Source organism: Petaurus breviceps, unplaced genomic scaffold, assembly GCF_028583685.1.
Source record: "Petaurus breviceps papuanus isolate PSGF00001 unplaced genomic scaffold, PetGlider_PUasm1.0 688, whole genome shotgun sequence".
Classification (NCBI taxonomy): Eukaryota; Metazoa; Chordata; class Mammalia; order Diprotodontia; family Petauridae; genus Petaurus; species Petaurus breviceps.
In genome coordinates this window covers 12,702,209-12,723,419 of record NW_027186457.1, presented here as the reverse complement: position 1 = coordinate 12,723,419, position 21,211 = coordinate 12,702,209, and the positions used below count along the sequence as shown (strand labels likewise).

Sequence of the window (21,211 nt, the reverse complement as noted above, 5' to 3'; positions counted from 1 at the left end):
GCAGTCTGGTAGTTATCTATCTTCTGTCAATAATAATAACAATAACCAGCATTTATATAGCACTTATGATTGCCAGGTACTAACTTTAAATCTCAGTTATGTGAAATATCATCCCTCCAAAAAGAATTTCATTTTTTTGTTTGCTTTTTTTTTTTTTGCTTTTTTTTGGAGAACAATTGGGGTTAAGTGACTTGCTCAAAGTCACATGGCTAGTAAGTGTGTTAAGTGTCTGAGATTAGATTTGAACTCAGGTCCTCCTTACTCCAGGGCCGGTGCTCTATTTACTGCGCCACCTAGCTGCCCCATTTTGTTTTTGTTTGTTTGTTTGAATTTCATTTTTTTCATTAGTAAACCTTTGTTATAAAGAATTATATCAAATTGATTCTGTATTTTCGATTTCATCAATAAAACATTTATGCAAATTTTAATCTCACTTGCTATATAAATATCTACATAATCTCTTAATCTCTTCTATTTTGCCTCTTGGCCTTCAAAGCCTAAAGTATTTAATCTCTAGCCCTTTAGAGAAAAAAGTTTGCCAACCCCTGGTTTAGACTTGTGAAAGTGATGAAGAAAATGTCAACAATTCTGATTAAATTTAAAGGTTGCTGATGCTAGCAAGATCTTATTTGGCTGTCAGCTACACCTTTCTTGCTTTAGGCGTTCATCTAGTTGTTTTGCTCTACTCAAATGTACATGTTTCCATTTCAGTTAGGGTTTAGAAGGACACTGAATGACAAAGGTTAGGGGAAAAAAGGCCTTTGTACAAAGACTCTGGGAAGTCTGTCTGAACATGAGAAACCTGAAAGGCGACTTCTAACAAAAGTTTTCAGTGCATAGAATGGTTACATGAAGCCTGAGGACCCTACCCTAATGCCTTCTATCACCATTAAGATGAGAACAAAACTGAATGGTCTTAAAGGGTAGCAAGAGAAAGAGATTTTTATTGGTTTTAAGCAGAGTTGGGGTTGCGGTACTTTAATATAACTAAAAAAGGCTATTGGCTCTCTTCTGAATTGTAGAATTTTAGACCAGGAAAAGGCCTTAAAATCATACATTCATAGGTTCTGGAGCTAGAAGAAATCTGAGAAACCATCTACTCCAATACCTTCCTTTAACAGATGAAGAAAATGATGCTTTGAAGGTGAAGGCACTAGTCCCAGGTCATACAGATGGTTTTCCAGAGAGCCAGGTCTCCTAAGAAACCGGTTTTATTGGCTCTCAGGTCACTTTCTGGGACTCATTTTAGTGATACAATAGATTCTTAAGTACTAGGACTGATTTAGTTTTATTCTGTCTTAGAGACAGTAGGATGGTCTCTTCAAATTCCTAAGATAGTTTCTGACTCCAAGGGACTGTTGTGGAAAGCAATTTCCAACTCATTTATTTTCTGCTGGTTGTGCATGGCAATGGCATTGCTTACCCTAAGTGTTCACAACAGCCATAAGTCTCCCTTAGCCTTGTCAGATGTATAGGGATTGCTCATTCCAGTTGACACAATAGGCTATTTTCTGGATTTGATTTAACAGTACCAATAAGCCCCTGGGTTGTTTTTTTTCCCACCAGCCTCTTTAGGAATAAGGTAATTGGTCAGCAGTCACAGCAAGATCTTTGAAAGAGAGAGTGAATTTGAAGAAGACAGAGGAATTGAAAAGAATAATTTAAAACCAAACACACACACACAAATACATTTGGGGGATTTTTTTTTTCGGAAGTATTTTTCACCTTTTCAGATGTTGGCATTTTGTAATTGAGTCAAGATCTGACTTTACTCTTTGTCCAATTGTGTAGAAAGGAAAATGAAGCCTTTTAAGAGTTATCAGGTTGGATGGGTCCTGCTTTAGTCTTCTGTGCTTTTGGTCCTTATATGCCATATTTTAGAGACTAGGTTGGTACCATACTCTATCCTGTTTGAAATAATTCTGGGAAAAGCTAAATGAAGCCTGACCTATTTAAAAACTGAATCATAGAGTAATTCATTCACTAAGGAAATTTCTGAGACCAAAGGAAGAATTGAAAATTCCTCCAAATCTCCTCTTCCTACTTTTCTTTAATTATCAGTTATGATTGTGCACAAGATTACACAGACCTTGCTTGTGTGAATGTTCCCTGACTCTTGTGGCAGCAAGCATATCATAGAGAGGAAAACATGGGCACCATTTAAAAATTTTTTAAAAACTGCATCTCCCTATTTTGTGCAGTCTGAAAGTGTAGTGGCTAGTCCCAGGGCTGATCCTGCTACTGGCTCAAAATGTTTGACCTGTTTTGTTTCTTACCTGAGCTGGTTCCTTCTTCTTTAGGTAACCTAGAGGGCACCCCACTCCCAGAGTCTACCATATTGATGGTAGACTTAGTGTGGATACTTAGCTCACTGAAGCTCAGAACTCCTGAGCTCAATCATCCTCCATCAGGCTCCAGGGCAGCAGGGATAATAGATGTGCCCAGCTATAGGCATTCACTGTTTTCATGTATAGAATTAAAAGTTTTCTGAATGTGATTACTAAGGTATCACATTATACATTCAAATATTAAGCCAATTGAATTGAAAATACCATTGGGTTTCTAAGAGATAAGAGGAGAACGGGCAGTGTAAGAAGCAAGGTGTCATAGCAGAAAGAGAGAGAGTCAGTCTCAGAATCAGGAAGAACTAGGATCAAATTTTGTCTCTAATACATTGCCTGTGTTACCCTGGGCCCATCACTTTCATTGCTCTGCTTCTTCCCCACCCTCCAATGCCAGCAACTCTCTAAGAGCATAAAGCACAGAACAAGTTCAGGTCTGCATTGGTAGAAGGAGTTTCCTCACCATGAATTCCATATCCCAATGCAATTATAGGTCCAGGTCAAAAAAGTCTCCACCTCAGGACAAAGAGTACCATTGGCATATCACAAACTTGCTTCCCCAGTTCTGGCTGGTGATAGGTATCCCTTGGACAAATTTTGGCAATGTTAATAAGAATTTATTCTCATGAGAACTCCTAGTTATTTATATGACTAAAATTTACATCTAAAATACGATTATCTCTTCATATCATATCAAATCACATAGTAATAACAGCTAGAATTATATATATATATATATAGAGAGAGAGAGAGAGCACACTTTAGGGTTTACAAAGCACTTTACACATATTAGCTCCTCCAAACAATGCAATTGTTGTACCCATTTTACAGATGAGGAAACTCTCTCCCAGAGAGAGTTTCTTAACTTATCACACAGGCGACAAGTATCTGAGGCAAGATTTGAACTCAGGTCTTTTTGATTCCAAATCTATCTACTGTGCTACCCAGCTGCCCTTTTAAAGGTAGTATTTATATAACTGCCATAAGATTTAGAAAATGCTTTATGTGCATTCCCCCTCTCCCCATCACTACCTTGGCATGGCAGAGGGGCTCATGTACAATGAAACTATGAGCTATGCCAAGAAAGGTTGCCCAAGATGAACAAACAGGTCATAGTGGAGAATTCTGACAAAAGGTGATCCACTGAGTGAGGAGGAAATGACAAACTACTCTAGAATCTTTGCCAAGAAAACCTCATGGTTCATATTAATGGCTTAGGGCCACGAAGTGTCCAACAGGATCGAGTGAGTGAATGACAACGATTGCATATATTATCTCAGATGATTTTTACAATGATTTTGTGAGGTAGGTGCTATTATTATCCACATTTTACTAACGGTGAAACTGAGCCTGGGAGAGGGAATGAGGTAGGATTTGAATCTGGGTCTTCTTGATTCCAAGTCTAGTAAGCTATCCACCACATCTGAGATATCAAACACCTGTGGCCCACAGTGCTCCTGAGCACAACCCAAACCTGATTAAAATGCATCTTTTAAGCTGAATTTAATGTGATATTATTATTTATCCAATCAATCAATAAACATTTATTAAGAACCTACTATATGCCAGGCACTAAGCAGATATATTAATAATTAAATACATAAATATAATAATTATTATATATTATTAAAATTAGCCACATATATAATATAGAAAAAATATCACATTAAAATTTTATATTATAAATAATTGAATATTATTGTGTTATATATTATGATAAATAATAATATATTAATAAAATTAATACAATATTATAGGATGTATTAATTAAAAATAAATATATAAACGTATTATTTTCCGAGTTCCATGGGGATCTTTTTGTGCCGTTGAGTGGTTCTGGTTCTTCTGCAAAACATTTGTATGACCTGGGACTATTCCCTTCAACTTCTGGGCATCATTTTCATGACTGAAAATTGCTGCCTTTACTTTATTCCCAGATTTTTCAGGCTGTTTGGGGTAACTAACTGAAGACCCTGAGAGCGGGTTATAGTCCCTAAAGAGGAGCAGAAACCATCAGGTATCAGGGCAAGAATTTAAAGGATTAGATAAAATATCATTTAGTTTCAAAGTGATGGAACCCTTGTCCTGTAAAGAAAACAGCTTCCATTTGTGAGATGTAAAGCATCAGCCAAACCCAGAGAGAGGAAAGTGGCAAAAGATGATGTTGGAAATAATTGCAAAGGGGAGGGAATGATCATAAAAGACTTCCTTCCTCTCTTTCAGAGGACTGAGATTGCTGTTCAGAAAGAACAAATGCACCCATCTCAGAAATCCCTGAAAACCCTTTAGATGAGCCATAATGACTACATGTGCCTGTCTCCGTTTGCTAGAGGGATGTTTATATCTTTCCCACAATGCCTTTACTCCAGCTCTTGACTTCTCTTAATCTTCATTTCTCTTGACATTAGAGTGATTGCTTTGAACAAAGATTTATGAGATTCTGCTCTCCTGGGAAACCGGGTGAAGTTGTTGCTAATTAAGTAAAGGGTTGGCTGACCAGCTTAACCTGAGGCTAGGCAATCTTAATTGCTTAGGGAGCCTTCCTTCTTGGGGTTCTGGTCAATTCCGGAAAGAGAAGTCCCCTTTTGAAGGATGCCTTCTGATCACAGACCTGTGGTGTATATAAGGTACCTGGGTCAGGTTCCCTCTCACGTGTGCTTAGGAGGCAGAATGTTATAAAGGAAAGAGCCATAGGTAGGAAGTCAGAGCACCTAGCTGTCTTACGTATGTGATTTGGGGCCAAGTTATTCTTCTCCTCAGTGAGGCTCAATTATCACCTCCCTCTCTATGCAGTAGGGTTATTACTCATACTGCCTAGTCACAGATCATTGGGAAGAAAACTAATCCAACTAAATAAGAATTTATTGGGGCAGCTAGGTGGCTCAGTGAATACAGCACTGACCCTGGAGTCAGGAGGACCTGAGTTCAAATTTGGCCTCATACACTTAACAAGTATTAGCTGCGTGACCTTGGGCAAGTCACTTAACCCCAATTGCCCTGCCCTCCCCCCTCCAAAAAAAGCCAAAAAAAAAAAAAAGAGAACTTATTAATCCCCTCCTATATGCCAAGCACAATGTTATGTGCTAGGTTAAAAAGACCATATAAGTTCACACTATTACCATCTGAAACTCATTCACAACATTCTATCTCCAATCTCTGCCCCCCGTGCCTAGAATGCTTTACCACCTCACCTCTGTTTCTTAATGTCTCTGTCGTGCTTCAAGATTCAAGTCAAATCCCACCAATCCAGGGGGCCTTTCCAGGTCCCCCAGGTGCTAAAGCCTTCCTGCTTTCAGAGAACCTTCTATCTACACAGAATCTACCCAATTTTTACATGTCACCTTCCTCATTGGAATGTAAGCACCTTGAGGGCAGGGACCATTTTTGCTTTTTGGGTGTCCTCAGATTAGTTTACTAAATGCTTGTTTTCTCTATACTTAGTGACTTTTCCACAAAGTCTTCTGAGCCATTGGAATAATAATTTGTTTTTACAAATGAATATGCACATTTAATAAGAAAAAAATTCTTATTAGAATGTTTGTGCCAGAGTGACCTGATTTTCCTTCTCTTTCAATTTACCTTGAAGCGATTGTTGAGATGGACTCCTTCTGTCTTGTGAGATCTTTGTTGCTTTGTCTTTTCCCTGGGTTTCTGCAAATTCTGCTATGTGTCTGATGAGAGCCAAGGCCCCAGAACATTGTAAGTAATTACCACTAAGATAAAGTTCACTAGAGTAAAGAAGCAAAATAAAGGTTTTAAGTAACATTATTTTCAGTCTCTCTAAATACCAACTATATGCTGAAGTATATTATAAATATATGTATATATATACACATACATACATATATGGCATTTAGTAAATGATTGTTGAACTGAATTGAATTGAATCTCAGTTAATTCTTTTATAGTCATTTTGTCACTTTGATTAATACTGTACTTTGCATTTCATAGAACACGTCACTTAATCTTCTTCTATAACCTCTCAGTCTCAAACAGACCTCCCTGGATCAATACCTAATCCCTTGAGAATAGGGAAAGTCGGTACTGCCTTTATGTGGAATCAGAGCATTCACCTTTAAGGGAAGGGAAAGGCAAGGATCTTAGCAGATACTTATATCTCTTCCTGAGTTTAGTTATTGTCATTAATCCATCTTACTGGGTCTCAGGTCTCATTCCTGACCTTTAATACATGTTCTGGAAAAGAAAGGGTCAGGCTTGAGAGAAAGGATTTTAGTGCAGGGCACTGTTGGGAAATTCAATTAAGTACTGATATACTTTCCTTACTTCAGGTTAGTCTAGAAAGAAACTTTAGACTCGAGAAATGTTTATTTCTTGAAATTTTCAGTCTAACTAAAAAGCAGGCTTAAAAAAAATACATTTTCACATTATAGAGACTTCAGCATAAACCCTAGTGGATCTGTGATCTCCACTGTGCAGATTGCAGCCCTTCCTCACCTTCTTATCCAGGGCAGATCTTGTCTGTGCTAGCTCTCTCCTCCTCATCTGGCTTCCCTGGCTTCCTTCAAGTCCTAGCTAAAATCCCACCTTCTACAAAGAGCCTTTTTCAATCCCTCTGAATTCTAGTGTCTCCTCTCTGTTAATTATTTTTTATTTAACTGGCATATAGTTTGCTTGTATTTATTTGTTTGCATGTCTGCTGATTGTGAGCTCTTTGAGGGCAGGGATTTCCTTTTATTTTTCTTTGTGTCTACAGCACAGTGCCTGACAATAGTAGGTCCTTAACAAACGTTTGACTGATATCTATAGTAGCCTAAGCATATCTGGAAAAGGAGGAGGATTATATCAGGGAAATATATGATCCATACACTGCAGGGGCTAGGGAGAACAGGTAGACAGCCACAATGCTCCATGGGTAGTTCCATAATGTCAGGAAAAAGTGAGGAAGGTCCCCAACACATTGGATGGCCTTATGGGAGGACCTGGACAAGAGAGGAGTTGGGAAGAGCACTCATGAATGGATTGCAATTTACCCATCGGAGGGAGCACCCAAATGGATGAGATCATAGATCCATTTCAGTTTTGAGTATATATGAAATATGATCCTGTTAAAAGAATAAACTTGATTTCAAGACAAGCAGGCCTAAACTAGTCTAGAAACAGGAAATAAGACCATGAAGAAAAATTAGGCAGAGTCATGAACGATTCTGCAAACAAGGAGTGGAAAGATACAAAGATCAATGAACAAACTTTTGCAGGCTTTGGCTAGAATAGTCCTAGCCGTTAGACGGACGCATTTACCAAATGGCGCTTTGGCTAATTGCCCAGCCCAGTGTTGAGCCGCTGGCTGGTCCCAGATTGCAATAGCGGAGGCTGAGAATCTTAAGCTTTTGGTTTTTTTCCAGGCCAGCCATAAGTATGTCAACTCCCTCATTTCCAAACCTTAAAAGAGAAAGAACAAATTAGCTACTTAGCATTGTATTTAGATAAGGAAAGGAGAGATTATTTAATCGATTCCTTCATTTTATTGTGGTGGCAAGAAAAGAGTGATGGATTTGGAATCTGAGGGCCTGGGTTTGAATACGAGTTATCTGACTTTTGGCACCTCCAGGCTTCAATTCTCTCATTTGCAAAAGGGAAGGGGAGTGAGGGAGTGAGTTGGACGTCCTAGCTCTAAATCTGAGGTCTCTAAAGCTGCAATCTACAGGAGTAAACAGTTTAACCAAAATCGCATTAAGTGACAGGGAACAGAGTCGGGTTTGAACCAAGGTTCTCAGACTCCAAATTCACTTCTGAATTCCACATTTCCCATTTGGTAACTGCTTTGTCGAGGAGCCTTTGGGACCAGTTTCCTTACAGGCAAAATGAGAGGTTTGGACCAAGTGACTCCCGATCCCTCAATACCAATATATTCAGCTGCTTGCTTCCCTTTCTCCAGGATCTGAAACTCACTGATATACACAAACTAATCTCCAACAGGGTGTTAGCTAAAGAGGTATTAAGGATTGTAAACTCTTCCCCTAGGTAAACCGTGCTTCCCCTAACATAGAGTACTAGACCAGGAGTAAAAAAGACCCCTGTTCAAATCCTGCCCCAGGTACTTCCTAGCTGTGTGGGACTGTACAAAGTCACTCAACCTCCGTCTGACTCAGTTTCCTCAATTGTAAAATGAGATATAATTTGCAAAAGTGAATTTAGCTAGGCAGGTCTTTGAATGAAATACAGTACATACACACCAGACCCTTCCCAGTTTAATAATTCAATTCAACAAATGTTTACTAAGTATCAAATATGTATAAAGAGAGAAGCAGTCTCAGTGTAAATAAGATCCAGGTTCAGGTCCTGCTTTTGACACATACTAGCCATGTGATAGAGGGAAAGTCATTTAACATCTCTCTGCCCCAGGCAACTCTGTAAGACTTTCAGTTCTAGAGAAATGTGGATCAGTGATGAAATGCTCGTTGATTTGGGATGACCTAGCAAATACAGCAAATGACCTAGCAAATGACTGAAAGGGGAGAGACTGTAGCAAAGCTTCAGTCAGAGAGAATTAGCTACTAAATCAAGAGGGATGACCCACTCAGTAGGGGAATGGTCCTGCCCTCTACGTCTCTCTCTCCCTTCCCTTCTGATGATGGTATCAGGATTCTTCATGCTTCTCCTTGGAAGGAAGAGGAAGGTATAGCTCTCAATTTGAGCTGCCATTATTTCCTCTTAAAGTGCCCAGAGCACAGGCTCAGGATTCCATGGGGTGTGCTTTAGCCAGAGCAGACAAGGGAGCCCTGGTATTTCATTCCCATTACACATGTCACTACAATGTCTAGCTGAGGAAACTGGGACTCAGAGATTAAATGACTAGCTCCAAGTTACACAACTAATAAATGATGTGGCCAGGCTTCAAACCCAAGTCTTTCGAGTTTGAGTTCAGTGCACTTTACACTACTTCAGGCTATTCTGCTTGGCCAAACAGAATCAGGTGAAATGAGCAAAATGAAAGAATAGAAGACAGTTCCACTCTTGAAAAGAGTGACCTAGCCCTAGCCCAAAGAGAGGTCATCCTGCTAAGGCTTTAACATTACATGCAAATCATTTCAATCAGGGAAGAAGCTGGATTGTTGACGTGGGATCTAAATGGATTTTCTGAAATATCTTGCTTTTCTTGGAGATATTCAGAGGCATTATTTAAAGAGCAAGAGGTTTCCAAGTACATTGGAAGCCCTGACTCATGAATCCAAGGACCCAGATTTCCATGGATAGTAATTTTCCTTATAATGGCTTTGAGTGGCAGATTCACTCTCCTAGGACATTGATGAAACTTCCCAGCAGCCTAAGAGTTAATGGGTCTGATTAGCTACCGAGATATGACTTTCATACTCTTTTTCTTACTTGTTGTAATCCAATACAATTGAGAGCAAATTGCTGGAAAGAAGAGACTTGCCCAGTCTCTCCACAGACCACAGGTCCATTTGGCTGTTAATGATTTCTAGGGTAGAAAATGGGTACATGGTACGTTCTCGCAGCTCAAGAAGTATGGCCTAAGAACACAAATTAAGAAATAGATATTTAGCAACTGAAATATAGCTAATGCTTAAAATGTGGTATTCAAAGGTAAATTATTTCAACATTATTGTTCCAATTTGCATATAACTTTTAGATGTTTAGATGTGGTCCTGTCCAGAGTTGGAGAGTTCCTTTGATCAAGCCCTTGCCATTTCTTGTTCTAGGATTCTATGATTTTCAAAAATTTAACTTATCCTCAATAGCCAAATGAAAAAATGCTCCAAGTTACTATTAGAAAAAAAAGAAAATTAGAACAATTCTGAAGTATTATTACCTCATACTCATCAAATTGGCAACCTTGACAAAAAAGATTACAAATGTTGTAGTTATTATGGGAAAATAAGCATATTAATGCACTATTGATGGAGATATGATTAGGTCTAGCCAGACATTCTAGAAAACAATTTGGAACTGTGACCCAAAAGTTATTAAACTGTGTGTGCCCTTTGACCCAGGAATATCACTAGTATACTTATATTCCAAAGAGATTAAAGGAAGAGGAAAAAGCCCCACCTGTACAAAAATATTTACAACATATCTTTTTATAGTAGTAAAGAACTAGAAACTAAGGGGATTCTAATCACTTAGGGGAAAGCTGAACAAAATATATTATGTGAGGATAGAAATCATGAAATGGGTTATTTTAGAGGAATCTGGGAAGACATGTATGAACTGATGCAAAGTGAAGTGAGTAGAACCAGGAGAACAATTTATATAATAGCAACATTAAAAAAAAAACCTTTGAAAAACTTAAGAACTCTGATCAATGCAATGACCAATCACAATTCCAGAAGATCAGTGATGAAGTATGCTTCCCACCTTCTGACAGAGGTGGTAGACACAAGATACAGAATGAAACATATTTTTGGACATGGCCAATGCAGGAATATATTTTGCTTGATTATAGAGAAGTGCATTTATTGCAAGTGTTCTTTTTTTCCAATGGGCTGAGGTAGGAATAATAAGAAAAAATAAAATTTGATCGTTGAAAAAATTAAATAAAAGAATTAAGTGTCCTCCCTCATCATTGGTCTGTTGGAATCATGGTTGGTCAATGTGTTGATTAGAATTCTTAACTCTTTCAAGGTTGTTTGTTTTTATAATGTTGTTCTTGCCTTTTAAAAAATAGTCTTTTGAATCATTAAAAAATTAACCTTTCATGCCAATGCAAAAATTTGCCTCCCAATCACTGTTTAAAAATCTTCACTCCATCTGTGGGTCAAGGAGGTAGGGCAGAGGAAGGTTTTGGGGAAACAGCCTTCATGTAGATAGAGGTAGAAGGGTCATAGGATTTTTTTCTAAGAACTAGAAGAGACCCTTATCTAGTCCAATCCCTCATTTTACAAATGAAGAAACTGAGGCCTATAGAGGTGAAATGATTTGCCCAAGGTCACACAGATAATAAATGTTGGAGGCAGGTTTCCATTGGGTTTAGATCTGAACAAGTGGAGGGCATACCCATAGATACATTGAAGTATTATTTATGAACACAAGAAATAGGATGTAGACATATAGAGAGGACTTTAGAATATACACTGGAAAAGGACCAAAAACGGAAATATCAAAACACACCAATGACATTAGTATGGTGGAAAAATAAGTTCATGGGGTTAGAGCTGAAAGGAACTATCATTAAGGTCATGTCATCCAATCCACTCATTTTATAGATGAGGAAACTGAGGGCTAGAGAGGGTAAGCATTTGCCCAAGGTCCAAGTAGCAGGAGCTAGTCTGCTTTCTGCACCACCCTGTTGCCTTATCCTCTGCTGCACAACTTTATACGTATTTGTGCGGAAATATTTCCATCTCCTGGGATCAGGACAAAAGGGCAGGATTTGTAAAGAAATACATTGTGGTAACGGAAAACCACCACTGTTACATCACCACCCTATCCTGATATGGGAGGTCATTTAAAACCATAAATCACAGGAGCATGTAGATATTCTTTGAGTATCTTAGGGATACAGAAACCCAAAAGCTGTTTCAAGCCAGAAGTTTTGGAAACCAAAAAGAGGTTGTGGCTTTGTGGAGGGAATTGAGGGGTGGGTTTTTGGGAGAAAATTATATGTGGGTCAGATATATGGTTTGGAAATATAACTTGGTCCGAAGCAAAAAAGGCTCCTGCAACTCCTTAACTATGGAGTGGGTCTAGGAGGGTTATTTAATGAAAGGATACCCCCCATTGTTGAGTGCTAGATTGGATTTCTGAAAGTGTGGGGTGATGGGGTAGCTGATGTGGCACACTAGGTCCAGATGCTAAAAGCCTGCCATGCACAAAATGTGCCCACCAGTGTTCAGCAGAGCCTGATCAGCAGACAGACAAGAGCCAGGTGCAGCTGCAGAAGACTAGAGAACACCGGGCAGAAACAGGAGCCTCAATTTCAGTGACTTAGACTGAAAAAAATGGATTAGCATCCTTGGCAGCATCCCACTTGTAAAAGAGGCTGTTTTTTAAAAATTAAGTTATAAGAAATTATTTATTATAAAGTTATAGGACGAAAGCCCTAAAGATACAGAAAAACTGTTTAAAAAGGAAATGTTCTTTGTTATATGCAAAGACCCTCTGAGAAGGGGATATGGGATATTTAGATGTAAGAAGATATAAGAAGAAAGAGATGGCAATAAATATCTATTTAAAATATAATAAAAAAAACAAATAAAAGGCCTTGAGGGTGCCAATGTGTCCAGTGACCCCAGCAGCCAGTCAAAATATTAGAATGCCAGATATGGAAGGGACCTCAGAGGTCGTCTAGGACAAAATAGACATATACAGAAATTCCCTCTACAGTAGATAACAAGTCATTCTTCTTCTTCTTCTTTTCCTTCTTCTTCTCCTCCTCCTTCTCTTCCTCCTTCTCCCTCTCCTTTTTTTGCTTTTTGGAGCAGAGAAGGCAGGGCAATTGGGGTTGTGACTTGCCCAAGGTCACACAGCTAGTAAGTGTTAAGTGTCTGAGGCCAGATTTACAAGTCATTCTTGAAGATCTTTGGTGATGGGGGAAGCCTCTAGGCAGTCCATTCTACTTTAGAGAGTTCTCATTATTGTGAAATTTTTCCTGTATTTGTCATTACTTTAAGGGATTGTTAGCTTCTCTATATGGATCCTCCTTCCAGTGGTGCAGGTCCCAACTTGTATCCTCATATCTAGGAATTTGAATATACAAATGATTGTCTGCTTAGATCCTTTGACCTCTAAGCTCATTTACCTGCCTTATTCCTGTTACCTGCACTTTCTGTTTTAATGTTTTAAAAATTAATTTATTTTTAGTTTTCAACATTCAGCTCCACAAGCTTCTGAGTTTTTAATTTTCTCCCCCTCCCCAAGATGGCAGGCAATCTGATATAGGCTCCTTGCATTTTCAATCTACCTCAGCCATATTCTCAGTAATGCTCATGCCTTTAGTCTCACCATCACCCTTAGCTTTTTTGTCTCTGTGATGTGGGACTCTGAAATTCCTCATTCTAATCCCAATCACCTATGCTGCCATCTTTCCCTCAGTCTCACTCATGAAGGAAAATGCTCTCCACATCCAGAGAAAGAACTATGGAGTCTGAATGTAGATCGAAGCAGACTATTTTCACTTTTTTTAAATTTTTCTTTCTTATGATTTTCTTCACTTGTTCTGATTCTTCTTTCGCAACATGATTAATGAGGAAATGTTTAATATGATTGTACATGTATGACCTATATCAGATTGCCTGCCATCTTGGGGAGGAGAGAGGGGAATGAGGGAGGGAGAAAAAAATTGGAACTCAAAATCTTATATAAGTGAATGTTGAAAATTATCTTTATATGTAATCGGAAAAAAACAAAATGCTATTAAGGGAAAAAAAGAACACATGTATATGTATACACACACACCTATATATGTACAAATACCTCTGTTTCATCCTAAGTCCACCTATCTATAAGAAGTCGCATCTCCTATGCCATATCACAGGCTTAGAGCTCTTTCAACCAATCAGGAGACACATGCATCACAGGGTTGTCCTTCAGGGAATCAGTCAACCTTCCCCCAAGTTACATAGGTATCAATTAAATTTTTCAGAAGAAAAAGGAGGAGGAGGAGGGGGATTTAGAGCCTCAAAATAAGAGAAGGTAGGAGAGGATCCAAAAATGTCCAGACTCACTTAGACCTGGACAGATGCCCCAGGGCAATACTATCTACGTAGGGGCAGCTAGGTGGCGCAGTGAATAGAGCACTGGCTCGGCAGTGAGGAGGACCTGAGTTCAAATGCGACCTTAGACACTTGACAAACTTACTAGCCATGTGACTTTGGGCAAGTCACTTAATCCCAATTTCCCTCCATAAAGTAAAAAATACTATCCATGTAGCCCTAAAAGGAAAAAAAAGATTGGCCAAGTGTTGACTGAGGATCATCTTGATCGTTGGCAAATACCATGAGTCACAGGGGAGGGCTCCTTGATGTCCTCCAGAAAAGGGAGGCAAGTTTTTCTGTCTGTTGAGGTGTTTCAGGATGAACCCATGTATGCATAATCTGTCCTGTACCCAATATCTTGCTAGCCCGAAGGCTTGTTGAGGAGCTGAGACAAATTAGAGAGATATGAAACAAATTATGGTGCTTCCATATGAAGCCCTGCATATAGACATGACGCATAGGGATTATTATTGAGAGAGGTACCTAAGATTAACCTGTTTCATATTGTAAGAGGCTGCAGCTCAATTGGCATACCAGTTATGTAAATGTTTTTAAAACCTGTAACTTACTAAGCTTGCAACATCTGAATTTTTCAGCTTCATCCCCCAGATGCAAAGGTCTCTACCCAGCATGTAACGTTCGTCTCGAATCGTCTTGAGCAAAGGTTCAAGAGAAACTTCTGGTAAGCCTGTTGGGGAGATTGCAGGGCTTACAAGTATCAGCTAAAAGGTAAGAAAATAAATAAATATTGGCAAAGAAAACCTTTGAGTATATTTTGTTATGTGGATAAGGAGTGTTGCAAAGATATAACACAGAAACAGGCAGAATTAAATTAGTTATGTGTGTGTGGGTGAGGTTGGAGTCAGGAGACCTGAAGGGGCATCTTTTTGGTTGGGGAAGACTCTGGGAAAATGTATTCATTTCATAGAGGAAAGAGGCAAGCCAGAACACTCCTTCACCTTCCTGAGAATCTGTTCATTCTCTATGCTGGTTTTCAAGGCCTTCTTGATAGCTGGGCACACAGAAGTCTGAGACTGGACACAGTGCTTTTCATATGTTTTCAGGAACTTTGTAAGAACAGGGACAATAGACAAGGAAGCTCCTTTAATTTTTGATTTTTCTTTCTTTGTCCTTGGCATGTTTTAAAAATTCTGTGAGAATCTTCTCGATGGCCGAAAGCATTTGCTTATCCTGAAATATGAGTATCAGATTTACCATTACTAAGTTCAATTATACATTCATTAAACAAAGAGAAAAAATTGTATCTAGAACCAGAAGTTGTTGTTCAGTCATTTCCAACTCTTCACGACTCTATGTGGGGTTTTCTTGACAAAGATACTAGTGGTTTGTCATTTCCTTCTCCAGTTCATTTTACAGATAAGGAAACTGAGGCAAACAGGGTTAAGTGACTTTCCCAGGGCACACAGCTAGTAAGTATCTGAAGTTGAATTTGAACTCAGATCTTCCTGACTCCAGGCCCAGGGCTCTCTCCACTGCCTCAGAATCAAAAGATGTGAGTTTCAATCTTGTCTCAGCCACATATTGACTATGTGCCTATGACAGGCAACTTTGCCCCACTGGGGCTCTCCTCCTTTGAAAAATGAAGGGATTGGACAATACGATTTCTAAAATTCCTTCTAGCTCTAACCCCATGATCCTACTCTTCACACCACATGAATGGTTTGTTTTGATGCTGCCCCTCTTTGGTCATAGCCCAGTGTGCTGGATTCACCTCCAGGTTCTACTTATTTTTATACTCACTCACAAGTTATGCACAACTCAACCTGCCTCTGAGTTCTAGAACCTTATTTGACCTTAGACAAATCATATCATTTCTCTGAGGACTGGACTAGGTGACATGAGTATCGGGTCTCTTCCAGCTTTGAATTTATAACCTCATCCTCTGATCCCTACTCCATGAATGCTATTTCCCCAGAACTTTCCTCTGCCTACCTCCCATGGTCCTCACATAGAGGGAGAATTTCTAAACAGTGTTTGGGAGATAAGCTATGGTATTGACCTGATGGTTAGGTCAATTTTTTAAGCAATACTTTCTTTTAATTTAATTAATTATACTATATGAATTATATAATTATATAAATTAATAGCAATATTTTCTTTTATTTATTTATTTTCTTTCTAGGGAAAACATGCATTTTACAGGACCTGTAAACACATCAATATGTTTCCACTGATTTGTGAACTCAGTACTTTTGGAATGTTGGAATATAATCAAACCTAATATGATATTCAACAATAACAAAAGAGAGGAAAACATTAAGACATTTTATGGTTAAAAATACTCTCAGCAACAGGTTTTGAAAGATGATTTTCTTAAATCAAATCATTGCCCTTGGTGATTTTATTGTTACAGCAGAACAAGGTTACTTTATTAATTTTTATTTATGATAATTTATAATTATATTTTATTATTAAAGTAATTTCTGATTTTAATAGATTGTCTTATTCTTCTCAATCTGTAAGTTTTCATGTGGACAAAATATTTAAAAATAATCTGGAGAGCATTTTTTTGTGCTATGCTCACAGTGAGAAGTATAAAAAATAAATTTCTATGATATCAGGTCTACTTGTTAATTTTCATCATTAGAGAAATCTTAAAAGACAATTCTTCTAAAAAGAAAACAAATTAACAGACAACAAATATTTTTAAAATTAGGAGTGTTCATTTTTGATGCCTTTAGGAAGTTGAGTGAATATTGAATCAATGCATCATATGTCAAAAACTGGTGTGCCTGTATATGTGGTATGCTCTCAGACAATTCAGCATTTTAATAGCTGCTGCAGATATCACATAGCTGGTAGGTCAAATTTTTTAAAATCATAAGTTCCTAGATTAAGAATTGGCACCAAGTGCCCACTCAATGGAGGTCTCCAACTCTGCAGTTCCACAACTACATGAATATCAAGGTAATAATGTTGAAATCAGCCCTAGCCCCACATTTAAGCACTAATTCTATTTCAATCACTTAATAGTTGTTTGTATTGATTTTCACTGATGTTTAGTTGTTTCTATTGAAGTTAATGTTCTTCCTAATAAAGCAGCTAATAAAAAAACCAAATAGCAAATCCTGAAAAATAATAAAGCAGTCACATCAAGGTTATTTTATTAATTTTAATTTATAATAATTTATAATTATAATATTTTATTATTAAAATAATTTCTGATTTTAACAGACTGTCTTATTCTGCTCAATCATCATAAGTTTTCATGTGGACAAAATATTTAAAAATAATCTGGAGAGCATTTCTTTTTGCTATGCTCCCAGTGAGAAGTATGGAAAATAAATTTCTGTGATATCAAGTCTACTTGTCAATTTTCATCATTAGAGAAATTTTAAAAGGCAATTTTCCAAAGAAAAATTAACAGACAACAAATATTTTTAAAATTGGGAGTGTTCTTTTTCGATTCCTTTAGGAAGTTGAGTGAATATCAATAACTTCCTATTTATCTCTGTTAAAAAAAAGACTAGCTTGATTCTCTTGACAAGAAGGATGCTGCTGGGCTTAGGCAGTTAATGCGATTGTCAATTTTGTTCTTTAAGCTGTTATTCATGAAAGAGATTTCTGTATCTTAGCAATCTTATTGGAGCAGATCAGAACCAATAATACCATGAGGAAAAGGGATCTAGAAGGATCACTGATTTGACCATTGCTGCTTATTAATTAAAATAAAGGGGAGTTAACATTGGTATGTATTCCTTTCTTGGTGGAGCATCTCAGGAACCAAGCAATGACTTAGGGTGTTCAGGAGAATAAAGAGACAAAGATGCCCTTTTCTGAAAGTGAATGCTTTCCTTCCTTCTCTTGATTCCCCAGGGGCTTGCACCTTCTTCCCATTCTTGCTTTGAATCCTGTTCTAAAAGACATTGACCCTTTCCAATTTATATAGCCTTGACAAATGCCCTTTGTGACCCCATACTTCAAGTAGGTAAGGTGATGTCTGGGTAGTGGTCATTCCTCCCCTTAAGGCTCCCTATTTACAATTTTACTTTCTTTATTTCCAAAGAGAATGACAAGAAGCTACCCAGAGCTAGGAGAACTTTCTTAGTCACTTGAATCCTTTTTAATTTTTCTTCTTTTTTTTCTAATCTTCATTCCCCTGTCTAAACTGGAATAAGAGGGGTAGGGATAAGGGGATCAAGATTCAGAGATAGAAAGAAACTCAGAGATCATATAGGGCAATGTTTTCATTTTACAAATGAAACTGAGGCCTGTGGAGGCTAAGTGACTTTTCCAAGGTCACACAGGCAGGAAGCATAAGAAAGAAAAGGATTTGAATCCAGGACTCTTTTCCTCTTATTTCTTTTTCATTGTACCAAGGAATAGAGTATAATTAAAAGACCTTGTTTGTTCTGTTGGTGGCCCATTGACCTTTTAATCTGAACCACCAAGGGTTCAAATCCTTACCCACGTGGAAGCTTTTTCTATCTTATATTTTAGTAACCTTTCAGTTACCCTCTACAGTATCTCACAGGTACTATACATTACTCACAGTATATGCTCCAAAAATATTTTCTGAATAAACGAAGAAGGAATTCTTCTGGAACCCAAAGACCTAGGTTCTAACCCCAGCTCAAACACTTACTAGCTAGATTATCATGAATAAGTCACATCAAGAGCCTCAGTTTCCTTTGCTGTAAAATTGAATGGAGTACACCCTGTGTCAAGGAATGATCATAAACTGTCTTGTAGACCTTAAAGTCTATAGAATTGTGAGTTATCGTTATTCAAAAGATCATAGACAGAGTCTTAGAGGCCATCTAAGCCCAATCCCTGCATTTTACAGATGAGGAAACAGGCCAGAGAAGCTAAGTGTTTGGGGTGAGATTTGAACCTGACTCCTCTGATTCCAATTCTAAAGCCCTTTCTGCTTTACCATATCATTAATAAAGTTGGAAAACACAGTTATAATTCTGTTCCGGTTCCATAAATATAGAAAACATTAAACAGGACACAAAAATATATTAGCCATCCAAATCTGGTTTTCACAAATAATTGATTGTCAATAATGTCCTCCCATCCCATGGACCCAGAAATGAACAAATAGTACCTGATTCTTTACTGAAATGTGGTTCTAGTGGAGGAAGTTCAGGCCAGGCAAAAGGGCTCCCTTGCTACATGGCTTCAGTGCCCATGGAGATAAGTGCAGAGGGACGTCAACAGCAACAAGATTCAACTCTGGAGTCTTAACCACAGCCAAGAATCCTAGAGAGAGGGGAGGGCGAGGCTATTTTCATCCAAGAAGAAGGTGCAAAGTGATGAGTGCGATGACAGGAGCTGCCAGAAACACGGCGTCCTAAAGCAGATTCCTTCTATAACTCAAAGCTGTAAAAGTGTCAATGACAGAGAAGGAGTGGGGAGAGTCCAAGAGATAAGTGGAAAGGAAAAGGACAAGGGGGAGTTAGGAAAGGGAGAAGGGATATGGGGAGGGGGGAAGCACACAGTTTCTCATACTAAAATTATGGTTATTGACCTCCCCTCTGAGTGGTGCAAACTCTTTTCTCTATATGGGAGAAAACAAAATACCAAATAGGATATTTTTGTTTCTCAACTTTCACTTTGAATGCACATAGGCATAAACGAGGCTTTCAGTCTTTCTGCTCCCCCCAAAGTGAAAACTACAATTACCCTTGGAGGGGGTTCCTGAGTGTCCATGCAGCACTCATAAATTGCACCTATATATTTCGATATCTCACCATGTGAAAACACATATTGCATGAGGATTTTCTCTTACAGAATTCATCACGAGGAGTCACCATACGTAATATGGAAATAGGTTACCTCTTAGAAAGAAAAAAAAAGGGGCAAGATTGGATTTATTGGGTCAACTTTAAGAAGACAAGGGAGGAGACGAAGTCATTTTGGGTGGGTGACAAGGGACAAACCAGTTTGAGTGAAAATGGCACTTGAGAGACCCATCAGAACAAAATAACATCCAGCCAGAAGGTGGAAAAAAAGGGGTAACTTTAGTGAAGGAGGGCAGGGCGTGACACTGCTTTCTTTCCCCTGGTAAAAAGTTTCTTTTCTATTTACTCACTCAACATAGAAAGGTTTGCTCCTACAGACCAAGAATGAGTCTCCATGGAGTTGATTACAATGGACATTTTACGGGTGTAACCAGAGAAAGACGTTAAAGTAAAGCAAGGGAAATTTTTGACTTAGAACATGGTTAAGTATCTGACTGTGGAATGGAAAAGCAATCAAATAGATCAAGCAAACATTTATTAAGAACTTGCTCTGTTCATGTGTTGTTCTAAGGTCTGGGGATACAGAAAAAGGTAAAAACAAGCAACAGAGATTCTTTACAGTACAGGTTACTAGCTTCTTTAAACTATCTTTCTTCCATCAGGGATCTTGGATCCTAGTAGAAAAGAAAGGAAAACAAGAAAGTAAAGGTCACTGATAACTTAATGACTGAAGCATTCTCCTCAATATGTATTCCCTAATTACCCATACTACCTATATATGTGTTCACTTTTATCACTGATGATACATATTTTTGTGGGAGAATGTGCCTCAGGTTTATGAGGGAAATGTTTTATTACTAATTTTCTTACTCTGCCATGGAACTGAATTCTTTTGGTTTGAACAATTTGTGTCTTACAACTGACTACAAAAGGTACACACGTTGGTGGGGGCTCATATGCTACATGGTTTTGATTAGATAAAGACCCACTGAGAACCATGAAAATGGAATAAGCTCGTCTGGGGGGCCCATTAAGAGCTGGAGGCATCTGAAGTGATACAGAGACATTCTGCTTTTGCAGTGGATTTAGCAGTGGGACTTGGAAGATGAAGATGGAAGAGAAATACAGTTGAGGAGAAAGCCAAGATGAACAGGCCCAGGGGGACCTGCATACCATGGCCCATTCTGCCCATGGTATAGAAGGCATGGATATTGCTCATCTTTCCGATATGCCAGATTCAGTCCTTCATGAGGAATTTGACTCTCCCTAGTAGGAAGGTTCCATTTGGGAACTGGCAGAGAGTGACAGAATTTCCAGGACCAAGAAATGTGACCTTGGAAAGTCATTTGACTTATCAGGGCCTAAGATTTCTCACCTGTAAAATGAAGAGTTAGGATTAGATAACCTAAGGTCCATATATGTGATTTTTCTGCCACTCACATTTCAACCACTCTAAAATGGAGTATTCTTGATATTAGAGAACATG

The 21,211-nt window shown here is 38.3% G+C and overlaps 1 protein-coding gene across 1 annotated transcript in view; it reads right to left on the bottom strand.

Annotated features, from left to right (window-relative positions):
- Positions 1-19,219, bottom strand: part of LOC138174203 (uncharacterized) — a 52,694-nt gene extending 33,475 nt beyond the window's left edge. The window contains exons 1-6 of the mRNA XM_069104409.1: positions 19,089-19,219; positions 14,977-15,208; positions 14,587-14,739; positions 9,687-9,835; positions 7,602-7,742; positions 5,922-6,070 (exon numbers count right to left, since the gene is read on the bottom strand). Of these exons, the coding sequence (XP_068960510.1) occupies positions 5,922-6,070; positions 7,602-7,742; positions 9,687-9,835; positions 14,587-14,739; positions 14,977-15,156 (772 nt within the window). The 5' untranslated portion in view covers positions 15,157-15,208; positions 19,089-19,219. The remainder of the gene's footprint in view (positions 1-5,921; positions 6,071-7,601; positions 7,743-9,686; positions 9,836-14,586; positions 14,740-14,976; positions 15,209-19,088) is intronic.
- Between the last annotated feature and the right edge of the window lie 1,992 nt (positions 19,220-21,211).